Source organism: Channa argus, chromosome 5, assembly GCF_033026475.1.
Source record: "Channa argus isolate prfri chromosome 5, Channa argus male v1.0, whole genome shotgun sequence".
Lineage (NCBI taxonomy): Eukaryota > Metazoa > Chordata > Actinopteri > Anabantiformes > Channidae > Channa > Channa argus.
Window position 1 is genome coordinate 9379099 of NC_090201.1, and position 12472 is coordinate 9391570.

General features: G+C 42.9%; 1 protein-coding gene across 4 annotated transcripts; it reads left to right on the top strand.

Moving 5' to 3' along the window:
• Positions 1-148: 148 nt before the first annotated feature.
• On the top strand, positions 149-12126 carry ubap2a (ubiquitin associated protein 2a). 4 transcript variants are annotated; one of them, XM_067503881.1, is made up of 28 exons: positions 211-295; positions 1690-2191; positions 2304-2441; positions 3009-3086; positions 3281-3391; positions 4102-4264; positions 4391-4471; positions 4555-4618; positions 4892-4998; positions 5185-5243; positions 5357-5427; positions 5696-5879; positions 5974-6244; positions 6356-6657; positions 6879-7099; positions 7333-7618; positions 7980-8019; positions 8144-8318; positions 8581-8632; positions 9047-9353; positions 9468-9559; positions 10093-10143; positions 10236-10329; positions 10407-10820; positions 10967-11071; positions 11157-11224; positions 11327-11518; positions 11657-12126. In XM_067503881.1, the coding sequence occupies exons 3-28, from the start codon at positions 2346-2348 to the stop codon at positions 11750-11752; spliced, it is 3780 nt and encodes a 1259-aa protein (XP_067359982.1). In that variant the 5' UTR covers positions 211-295; positions 1690-2191; positions 2304-2345; the 3' UTR covers positions 11753-12126. The 4 variants fall into 4 exon arrangements, with proteins under 4 accessions (XP_067359984.1, XP_067359982.1, XP_067359983.1 ...); XM_067503883.1 differs by lacking the exon at positions 1690-2191 and having other exon boundaries at positions 149-295; XM_067503882.1 differs by lacking the exon at positions 211-295 and having other exon boundaries at positions 315-1841.
• The last annotated feature ends 346 nt before the right edge of the window (positions 12127-12472 follow it).

The following is a 12472-nucleotide window of genomic DNA, read 5'->3' on the forward strand; positions in this document are numbered from 1 at the left end:
AATTGAGTGTAATCTTTATGTTGCCTTAGTGATCAGATCAGATGGTAGCTCTGAGGCAAGAACGCTGAGATTATGATTATCAGATGCAGATGTTTTTGTAGCTGTGTGCAGCTTTATAAGAAAGAAGAAACATCATTAGATGTAGAACCACAATGCAAATCGTGTCATCGTGTAATAGTGAAGGCTGAATGTTAAGAAGTTTGCCACCCGGAGAGAGAGAGGGGAGTATCAACCGCGGTAGCGCACGTCACGTGACCACCTTGTCTGCTGCTTGTGGAGTGAAGCGTGTTAGCAGGTAATAACGGAATTTTCCCTATTTTTTTAAGTCTAGTGTCTGTATTCTAGTGCGCTTAAATAACGAGGTGACGCTTGCTCTCGCTGTATCGCTAATATTTAGTCGCTGCCTTTGTTGTTTTGCCTAGACGGGGCTGTGAGTGATGTCTTTTCTGTTGTGTTGTTTCCCGGCGAGCAATGTCGGGATGCGATTGTGCTCCGCTGCGAGGCCTTTTCCTGAGATTTGACACAGCTTTGTTGTTAGCTGGCTAGCCTGTTGTTTAGATGTCGAGGAAACGGTTGATGTGAATACCACTGTCGTTAGATACCTGCCCAGATTTATAAGACATACGCAGAAGTCTTTAACAAGCCATGTAAATTTTCGTTGATTAGCATCAGCTGAGTCCAGATTTAGTTAGCTTCGTTAACGTTAGCTTTAGCTAGCTTCATCACAACTGCATCGTTTGTTCGCTCAATGATTAAGTCTCAGCATTAGCATGCTAGTAGCCAACTAGCGAGGACAAAGGGGACTCTGGTAACGTAGCATTAATTCGGTCATCGTGAGTCGGACACGATGCAATTAGAATTCCAATTTTACCAGACTGACATGGAACTTAATGTTAATAGTTACTAAAAAGCCCCACGTATAGATTCAAGAAATAACAGCTAGCTACAAGCTAACGTTAGCATTGGTTCAAAACATCAGTCCGCTTGCTCTCCTACTTCATTAAACTGCTTATTATCAGTTTCAGTAACCGGATATATGTTAATACGTTACACAAACACACAATCTGTTTTCTCTGCACAAATAAATGGGGTAAACAATTGAGTTGTGTAGATGTACTGAACGATTGTTTTGTTATTGTTTGTGTCTAACCGCGGACCGTAGACATTTATGCCTATAAAAAGAAAAAAATATGACTATTTGATTTAATACACTTGGCAGCAGCTGCCGTACGTTTGTCAGACATTAAGGGAATGTTTGATATTTTTCAATGACATTTATTAAAAGCCTTTTCGTTCTTAAGCTTTGTTCCATCCAGTAGCCAATGGCAGCAGTGCATTTTCCACGTCATTCGGGCTCAGAGCTCGGTTGCTATTGTTCTCTGAAATGAAACAAATGGGTCAGTGGGAATTTCGGTAGTTAGTATTCTATTAATTAACTTCACAGTCAAAGTTTGTAATACAAATTAAATTACATGGCCATTTACATTGGAAGCAGTTGTAAACAATAACCATGCATACTTCTTGTATTTGTGGTTGTGACAGTTTTTAGTGTGTGTATAATTGCTACAGGGAATTATCAGAGGCGGAAAGAGTATTAAATTATTTACCTAAATAGAAGCACTATTGCTGGGGTGAAATATGTGTTTTCAATAAGTCTATCCATTATCTTTAACCACTTATTCTGTTCAGGGTCACGGGTAACTGGAGATCGTACCAGCTGTCATTGGATGAGAGGCAGGGGTACACCCTGAAAAGGTTTCCGTCTATCTTAGGGCCGACACAGAGAGACAGACAACCAACCATTTGTACTCACATTCACATCTAGGGTCAAAAAAACAAAAGTACATAAATATCTACTTTGTTACCCTATTGTGAGTAAATGTTGTCATGTTGTATTTTTCAATTTGTACCTTGCAGCAAGGTACAAATTGGACATCTCTTAGTTGTAAAATACAGAACTCACCATTGTATGATTATTTGTTTAGAGTATGTGCACATACATAATTTTGGTCTAAACTGTCTAGCAAATAGAGGGTTCATAGGGTCAGGGTTTGTTTTGTCTGTACTGCTTCACACACACTGTAGTGCTGTTTGTAAGAGGACACTGGATCACTCTCCCTCCTTGACCTAGATTACCTGCAAAACTGTTGCATCACCAGGCCAACTGTGTTCAACATGCTACAAACTTCTTGTAATAAACATTAACACTTAATTCTTTTTATGCACCCACAAATAGGAAAGTATTTGAAAACATACATAATGTGTGAATTTCACTAATGTATTGTTTTCTGTTTTCTTTGTAGATTTTTCTATTTTGTACATACAGAGTTTTGTATATACTGTATATGATGAGCTTGCTGGGCGGCGATAAGGCCCGGGGCCCTCGGGAAAAACCGCTGCCTGCTGCCACTCACACTTCACAACCACAGAAACAGATACAGGTGAGCCGCTGTCACTAGGTGAACGTGAAAACGTAGACCTCTCAGAAACAGTAATTTCCAGATAAAACATCAGTTGGCACACAACTACATTTCAGAACAATACCACACCTTTGAGGCAGCAGCCATTTGATTTGATTGATTTGTTTTGAACACTTTTAATGGCGACAACATAGGGGACTTATTTAAGCCGCATTTACATTGTATCGTACTGGCTTGCCTTGCTTAATTTTTGTTTTTACAGTAAATATAGTGCCACCTGGTCATTATGCCAAAGCGGCATAAAGCATCTGTTATGTCACAGTCAACACAAAACACGTGGGGAAAAATCACTCAGGAGAGTTTTGGAAATATTTAGGCTGAGTTTAGATGACAAGATGACTGTGGACATGGTTGTGGTAAGACTTTTCTCTTACCAATCTAGAATCTGCAGTGATTTCCTAAGTCACTGCAGACTTGGTATTGCAGCAGCTCGCTTGAAACTTCAAAAGAAGTGATACCAAAAAAGCACCAGGCACAAAAAAAACTATCCACAAATGTCCAAATGTTCTTTCTGTGTCTCTGTTGCAGGCTACTGCTGAGCAGATCCGCCTTGCCCAGATGATATATGACAAGAATGATGCTGATTTTGAGGACAAAGTTAATCAGGTGAACATTTAAGCATGTGTTGAAAAATATAAGGCTTATTGTCTGGATGTAAGATGGAGTCATGGTGAGATGTCACATTCTTCTATGACTTCAATACACTTAAAAAATTGCATATTTAATTGCACAAGTAACATAATGATAATGTGTGTGTGTGTGTGTGTGTGTGTGTGTGTGTGTGTGTGTGTTGTTCCCAGCTGATGGAGGTGACTGGGAAGAACCAGGATGAGTGCATGGTAGCGCTCCATGACTGCAACGAGGATGTTAGCAGAGCCATTAACTTCCTCCTGGAAAGTACCTCGGACATGGTAAATGCCATCTTGTCTCATTTTAAACCTTAGTTACTTAGATTTAAATCAGCTGTATGAATTTTTTGTTTTAGTCATTGGAATTGTTTACAATTATTTAGTCATATGAACTTTGGACAATGAAGAATCGGATCTGAAAATTGTCAGAAGTTGCCCTGTCACTTTACACATAGCAGGAGATTGCTGGTGTCAGACACATGCTCACCTACTGGAAATAATCTGCCTAGTTTATGTGAGAGGTGGCACCTGCAAAGAGTGTGCATGACACAACGTATACTGCAGAAATTCCAGTGTTTTGTTAAAAACACAAAGAAACAGTATCAGTCGCATGAAAGAAACATGCCCACTCACTTGCTGTACATTCTCTGGACCATTCTGTCTGTTGTATTTACACAGGCCTAAGTGGACATTACAGAGACATTGTACACAACAAAAATGGCAGATAAATTTTGTTTAATGTTCAAGCCAACCACTTTGGACATTTGTATTCTTCAGATAATGCATTCTTCCTTTTGGGAGTTTAAGGGTTCCAGTACAGTCTTCAAACAGTGTAAATGTGTTCTTTTTTACTCATTTATGCCTTATAGTAGTACAGAGTAGTATAGTAGTAAGATATTGACCATAGTTTGCACTTCTGTTTCATTAACCTTGAACCTTCTTTGTTAATTGTTTAATCCTTTCTGTATCCTTTTTGCTCCTGTTGTGTGTAGACTTCTTGGGAGACAGTAGGGAAGAAAAAACCGCTGGTGAAGGAGGGTCCATCAGAAAGCAAGGAGAACAAGGAGAACAGGGAGAAGAAAGGAGAAAGGGAAGCTAGCAAGGGCCGTACAGTTGCCAGCCGCAAGGGCAAGGGGGCCAGTCGCAGCCGACAGGGTATGGACTCGAGAGATCCTTCACAGTACTTTACATCTAGCTTAGTGTCTTTTCTACTGGTTTTCAGTTTTATGTTTGCATATAAGGTGCTGTTACTTATACAGTGCATGCGTGTTTTGAAATCAGCCCGTCCAGAGGAGAATGGCGTGGAGGTGATACCAGGGGACAGAGGTTCAGATCGAGGTCGGAGGATCAAAGGTGGCAGAGGTGAGCATATGCACATTAAAACACTGCCCATACACCAGGCACGATGAGTATGTGTTTTTAAGATTTGTGTGAATATTTTGCAGGATCTGGAGGCCGAGGCAGAGGCAGAGCACCAGCAGGGAGCCGGTTCTCGGCCCAGGGCATGGGGTACGGGTGGCAACAAAACAAACTTGCAAACCCCTACATTCATTAAGTTTTTCACATAATTTTAGGTGTAAATTGAATGGTTGCAGTTTGTTTCATAATGAGGAGAGAGAAAAAGTGAAATGTGTTTGTTTTGGCCTCTGAATCGGTTCATTTAAAACTGGCTTTTGTTCTGTTCCCACCTCACACACACACACTACTAGAATTATAACTGTTTTAGGAAATAATTGATGAAATTCTCCAAACTTATTATTCATGTCCCTGAATCTTAACTAGGACTTTTAATCCTGCGGACTATACTTCAGAAGCTGGTACAGGCACGACACAGACTGAGGTTTGGGACACAGTGGCCAATAACAACAACAACAGCACAGATGGGACAGGTAAATTCTAGAAATGAACACAAGACACAAGCCATAAGCAACATGTCTTGCTTACAGCTTGTGGCTGTGTCCATTTCACAAAGCTATACATCCTGAATGTTGTTTTTCTACTTCTAACACTGTATTTAATCTTGTGATTTATTTATTTATATATTTTCATATATTTATTTATTGGTTGTCTTCTAGTTGCCTGGAGGAACACTTTGGAGGACTGGGCAGCTGAGGACTGGAGTGAGGATGTTAGTGTGAGTTAAACACCCTAGAGTAGGACTTTGTAGAAGAAGCTTGTTTGTCACAACACAGTGTTTTGTTGTGTAATAAAAACAGTCCTGTCTTGAACCTTTGCATATTCCTGCAGCTCTCTGAGACTAAAGTGTTCACCTCTTCATGTGCGCCTGCTGCTGAGAACCACATTACTCCTGGGCAAAGGTTTGAAACTGCCTTAATTGTAATTTTATACTGTACATATCCATTATTCTCTTGGTAACAGTGTCATTTTTGCAGCAGTGGCCAAGAAATGTGCACTAGATTAGTAATATCAATTTCCCCTACTAATTTTTTTGCATACTGTAAAAGTTGCATCCAAAATGACAAATCAGCCATACAGGATTTAATTGTTCTTATTTACAGATAACATTAAAAACTTTTGTCTTTTTGCCCTGCAATTTTCTAATTGTCTTGACTATTCCTGTGTTAGTTTGGACCTTGCCTCTCTGCTGCAGAAGCCTGTGGTTGGTGGAAGAGAACCACCTTCCTCCTCTTCCTCCCAGAGTTTGGTCTTCACCAACTCCCACCATCACCACCAGCCACCGCAGCAACAACAGCAGCTGCCCTCCACCCGCAATGCCACCAGCAGCACAAGTTATGCACATGCTGCTCTGGTAAAGATGTAGTCCCTGCATCTGTTAGATGATTAGATTTAAACACAGAAACAAAGGTTGATGATTACACCCTTCCTCTTCCTGTCTATGCTAGTCATCATTTGTGGGAACTGGTTTTGGTGATTTGGGCCAGGCCAAAAGGACTCAGCCTAGCCCTGGATCTCAGATACTGGAACAGCTGAAGGGTCCTGGCTTGGGTCCTCTGCCCTCATCTCAGGCTGCTCCTCCTGCCAGTACCCAAGGAGGCAACACCTCTATTGGCCGACTGCCGGGTCTTGGAGCACCTATACCTCCTCACTCCTCCTCTAGCTGGGACATAAAGGCTTCTGAGTCCAACACCACATCACTGTCCTCACAGTTCAGTCGTAAGTTAGAATGGTTAATCCGAAGCAAGCATACCCAATCACGTGTGTCCATTATGTGTCTTTAAAAAGGTGTTTACATCCCCGTATTTTGTTCTTTGTCTGTCTTTGCAGGTGAGTTTGGCCTGCAGCCAGAGCCTTCTCTTGTGCTGAGCCAGCTGGTTCAGAGGCACTCCGGCCCCCCACTGCCTCTGGCACATCAGCCCAGTCCTCCATCTCAACAAGCGTCTCCTGCTTCAGCCTCGCCTGCTCCGCAACACACCAGCACGCCAGCACAGCCAGGCCAAGTGATGTCTGCTGCTGGTGCTAAACCTCCTGCCCCCAGTACAGGGCCGGACCCTCAGGGCAGCAGTACACCACAGCAGCAGCGGGTACAGCTCAAAGGCCAGAAACGAAGGATACCTCCCACATCGAAGGTAGGCAATTGATGGTGATGTGCAGAAGTGGGAAGCCTCATTTTTAAGAATGCATGACTACTTGTACATTTTGTTGAACTGTTGTGTAAAAAGCCATTATTATCCTCTTTAGGTCTGCGATCCTACATTTTTCCGATCAAAGAAAAAATGTGTTGTTTAGATTTTTATATGCTTGTAGGTACATGAGGTTAGCATCGTGACTGATCTCTCCTTCTTGCCAGATCCCATCCACGGCGGTGGAAATGCCAGGCTCAGCTGATGTCCCCGGTTTAAACCTCCAGTTTGGAGCTCTAGATTTCGGCTCAGAGTCAGCATTGCCAGAGTTTGGAGTTATGGACAATTGTGTGAGTGCAGCGTCCAGGGAGTCCACGCCAGCTTCCGTACCAGCTGCCCCAGGACCAGGGACACAGAGCCAAACAAACATCTACTCCAAACCGCTTAGGTACACTCACTGCTAAATGACTGGTTACATCTCTTTACCATATTGCAGAGACAGTGCTTTTTTACAAATTGAACAACATCATTACCTCACTGCTGCTGTGTAATAAAAGAAAGTATTAAATTATGCAAATTACATATTGGAACCTAAAACCTGCTTTTTTCCCACTGCATTAACACATTTTTACTTACTTCTTTCCACTCTGCTCAATTGTTTGTCTCTCTGTTATCTTTCAGTGAGTCTCTGGGCAGCCCTCTCTCCGTTGCCCTGCCTCTACCCCTCTCCTCATCAGAGCCAGTATATCACTCCTCCTCGGTGGCATTGCCCAGTCTCCCCTCCTCCTCATTAGGGACTGCCAGTGCCACTATTCCTCCCTCCTCCTCTTCAACAACCTCCACCACCACCTCTTCCTCTATACCCTCCTCTTCTCCTTTTTCAACAGTGAGTGGATATGATGGGACCATTCCCCCTCACACACGACTGGCCTTTTCCCAAAACAAAGAGGCAACAGGGTCAGTCATGGTGAGTAGACTTAGTTAACACAAACAGTATAGGGTTCTTTACCTTTTGTAGTCTGCAGTAATCTGTGTAGTTAACTGCATCCTGTATTGTTGTACAAATGATGTGAAGCAACAATTGCAGGTGATTGGTTTTGTTTTTGTAACCAGGGTGCTATAATATCCCCTTCAAATATGGCTTTCTTGTCACATTTGAAAAGTCAGATTGCTAAATGAAGACAGAACCTATCAAACATTATCATGTGGTCATCCCGTAAGGGACTCAAGCTGTGGCTGAATTCATAATGTGTTTGTTCATAGATATGGGAGTGGTTTTTATCTCTCATCAATGTACGTAACACTTTGCTGCCTTTTCTTTTTACCAGAATGGGCTTAATGGTGTCAGGACGTCTGCTGCTCTAGAAAGTAAGATCCCTGCCACTGGGTTGTTTGTTCAGTGCACACTTTTGGTTGTAAATGTCTAACAGCCACCCTTGTTGTGCTATTCCTTTTTGAATCAGTTACAAGATCTGTGCCCCTTTGTTTTCAGCTTCATCAGCTTCCTCTACACCGAAGCCAGAGTCTCCTTCTCTGAACATCAACACGAATGGTGCCCCAGCACCCCCGCCACACTTGTCCTCAGCCCTGCCTGCACACAGCTCTACGACGCTCTCAAGCCTGGCACAAGACATGCCCTCTGCCAGCCAGCTCAACTCACTCAACAGGTGACATGGTGGACTTGCTTAATACCTCTCAACTTGGCATTTCCTTCTATCTGCTGTTGTATTGTGCCCTTTGGAAAAAGTTGTATTTATCAACTAGTTGATTATGTTTGCATTGGTATTCCAGGCTGTTAGTTTTTACATAGTGTTGTTCTATGTAATAATTAAACAAAAGAAGTAGTACTCTGCAAAATTACATGCACTAAAGTTCCCTTACTTGTACACTTGCTGATTATCCCCTTCCCTTGCTTGCTTCCCACCGCAGCCATGTCAGCAGTCATTCTTCAGTTTCAGTTCTGGGCTCCAGCTCTCTCACTGTAAGTACCTGTTTGACACAAGCATGCACAAAAATGGAAAGTTACAGAATTAACAGTGTTCACTTTAATTCACACAGACAAAGAAGCAATTACAAATATATTCAGTTACTTTCAGATAGACAAGCATAAGGTTACTATTTTGATGAAAAACAACTATGCTTATGGTAATAACCAAAGCTCATATACTGCCTTAAAGTTAGAAATTGAATAATGCTGCTAAAATATGAAGCAGTAGACTCTTGCTACCTGCATGTCCAAAGTGTAGAAAGGTTAAAGACCCCTATTTGGCTGTAGATAAATGCCAGTACACAGTACATGCATAGTTTGCCCAATTAAATCTCTAAAAGGGGGAGGGGGGAGGGACAATAATTAACCCCTTTACATATTAAATCTCTTCTTACTCTCTGTTCTCAGTACACCAGTGTTGACAGCAGCAGTGTAAGCTCCCCGGCCCCGTCCTCTGGCGCGTACACGTCATCACAGCCCTCAGCCTCAGCCCTCCACTCGACCCACAACAGCAGCAACAGTAGCAGCAGCATTAGCCACCTGGCCAACATGCCCAATATGGGCAGCACAGTTGGTGGTATCACTGGTACTAGTGGACTTAACTCTGTTGCCACCGCTGCCACCAGCACAACGCTGGGACTTGGCTCCAATGGAGCTACTGCCACGTCCAACCTTTCTGCACCCAGGACCACACCGCTGCTCTCCTCCTCCACTGGTAAAAGTCTTAGACACAGGAAACCTTAATGTTTGATGGCCCCAGACTGGAGCTGTTTCCTCAGATGCATGTAAAAAAATCTAAAAAGTTGGGGTTGTGTCTTTGTGTTGGCAGGCAAAGCTCCCCCTAACCTGTCCCAGGGAGTGCCTCCTCTACTTCCCAACCAGTATATCATGGGTCCAGGGGGGCTGCTGCCAGCATACCCAGTAAGTAGCCCATCATGCTCTAGACTCATGGTATACATCTTAAGTTGTTTTCAGATCTGAAGTTTGTTTGCTCTGGTCTAAAATAGTGGACAAGTGCATAAACTTGGTCCATTTTCTCCATGGTGCAGCTTCACACAGAAAAATCCAAGTCAATCACAATGCATCACGAGAAGTCATCCAAGAATTGTTTTTTGCTCATTGGTTAAACTGCTCTGGTGTGAGAACATGCAAGTAAGCACAGGAAGCAGATCTTGTTCTGTACCAGTAAATAGTCCTGTGAGTAAAACAACTGCACAATTAGCATTTGTTCATAATTGTGGTGATCTGGGAAAAAAAACAAGCAAAAAAGTGAAGCATATTCTAAATGTACTTCAAACAAATATCTTCAATATCAGTTTGAAAATACCCAAGGAGTAACGTTGGAGCAAATGGAAAATTCAGTCTCTCAAAAAAGTACTTAGACTTTGTATACTTTTGTTTTTTGATATGTGAGCTGGTTTGTGTAGCTGAAAATGCCTTTTTGTGTTTAACAGCAGATCTATGGCTATGAAGACCTCCATATGCTCCAGTCTAGACTGCCAATGGTGAGCCACACTACTATAATCAGTTTTCACTCAGTTATTAAGGTGGTTTGCATGTGGTGTGGCTCTTCTCTTTACCTTCTCCTGTTCTTTAGCCCTCTTTGCAGGATTACTATGGAATCACATTCCCTGGCCCCACAGCAACTCTCTCTGGCAGAGACGGGAACCTAGCCAATAATCCTTACTCAGGTAAAACACCTGCACACTTGGTTGACCTTATCAAAAATCTAGTGTTTGTACTCATATAGGACTTCCTTGTTGGACAGGTGAAGTCACAAAATTTGGCAGGAATGACTCCACCTCCCCAGCTCCTCCCACAAGCCTGGCAGCCCCACAACCTCCCCAGGGCCAGGGCCAAGGGCAGACCCAGGCACAGCCGCAGCCTCCCCAGGCGCAGCCTCAACCACAGGTCCAGCCGCAGCACCACAATAGTCAGCAGGCCTTTCTGCCTGCGGGCTACAGCTACACAGGTCTGCCTTACTACGCTGGAGTACCTGGTGCTGTGCCCAGTGCTGCTGCCTTCCAGTACGGCCCCACCATGTTTGTTCCTCCAGGGGGTCCAGGACCAGCTTCGGCAAAGCAGCACAGTATGGGCCTCAGTCTAGGAAATCCCTCAGCTAGCCCCTTTCAGCAGCAGACGCAGCAGCCAAGCGGTTATGGCCAGCATACCTTCAGCTCAGGTTGGTAAACAGACTTGGATAAACCAAAACCAATTTTCAATTTATTAAAATTGGTCAAAACTGGGCCAAGTCATTCTTTAAGTACTAATTGTGGATTTTCTTGCACTAGAAATTCTTTGTATTGGTTACATTGTTTTATTGTCCAGGGTATGAAGAGCTGACAGCGGGGCCAGGAGGAGTGGACTACAGTAAAGGCTACAACTCGTCCTCACAGGCACAAGCCAAATCTGCTGCTGCCGGGCCTGGAAAAGGTAAGAAAATAATCATTCTTTTCAGTATCCTTATTTGGTTTATGGGAAATTATGGACTTAAAATCTTTTGTTGTTTTTCTTGTAGGTGTATCGGTGACATCCAGTAACTCTGGGGTACCAGACATCAGTGGAAGTGTTTACAATAAGACCCAGGTGAGGATTACCGCTCTGTTCTCACCCATATCCTACTTCCTTACTGTATGTATAGTTTTACTATTAGAAGATGGTAAACTTAATTTATCCTTTGGTCTGCAGTCTTTTGATAAGCAAGGCTTCCATGCTGGCACACCTCCACCCTTCAGCCTTCCATCAGCACTGGGGGGTCCAGGACCTCTAAACCCTGGACCAGCAGCTGGAGGCTATGCACCTGCCCCATTCCTCCACATCCTGCCTCACCAGCAACCACACTCGCAGCTGCTACACCATCATCTAGCTCAGGACGGACAGGTGTTTTCATTAGGAGTTCACATATTTTGGCTTTCCTACAGTTAATGATTTTCCTCTAACCATGGAAGATTGGCTGTTCATCCAGATTAGTGAGTGGAGTTGTCTTAATATTAAAGTGTTTTATATTTCTATGTTCAGGGTGGTCCTAGCCAGCGTGGCCAGTCCAGCAGCCTGCAGCAGAAGAGCCAAGTCAACAAGTCGAGCTATGGCAGCTCCCCCTATTGGGCCAACTGAAATACACAATTGCGTATTGTGTAGCTGGCCACATCTACAATTGTGCTTGTGTACGTGGACAGACACCAACGTGCACAGCTCCACACCTGCATATCTGACTGACAAGATCACAGAAGGACAAACCATTTACAACACAAGCAACACACACTACCACCCCCTCTCCTTTACTCTGTATATCCCCTTTTCAAAGTTATGGCTGTTGTATGTAAAATATATTTATGTATTTATACAGTATATATGTATTGGTAGGACATAAAATGTGGTTTTCTGCATTTTTTTATTTTATTTTGAAGGACATTTTATTTCAAAATAAATGTGGAAAGATAAGTATGCTAAATCACGGAGATGAAGCTGGTGAATATACTTGAACACAAGCATCTTGTGATGTGGTTTTTTGTATGCGTACATTAACTGAGAATGATGTACATAGATTCTACGCATCATTTTCATGGCAAAAGCCTTTTATTTAAAAAGTTTTTGTAATTTTGGGTCTCCCGCATCTGTGAATCCTTTTAAGAGCCTGACTCGATACCTTGATTTTCTCCCCCCCCCCCTTTTCTAGTTGGTTGATTTGAAAAGCCAGACAATGGATTTTATGTCTTTAACATTGGTTTAACCCTCGTTGTCCAAATTAAAAAACTAATGAACAATTTGAGTGGCATCAATTTACACATTTGCTACAGATTTCTACCTACCACTTTCATTCACAGAAGACACTAG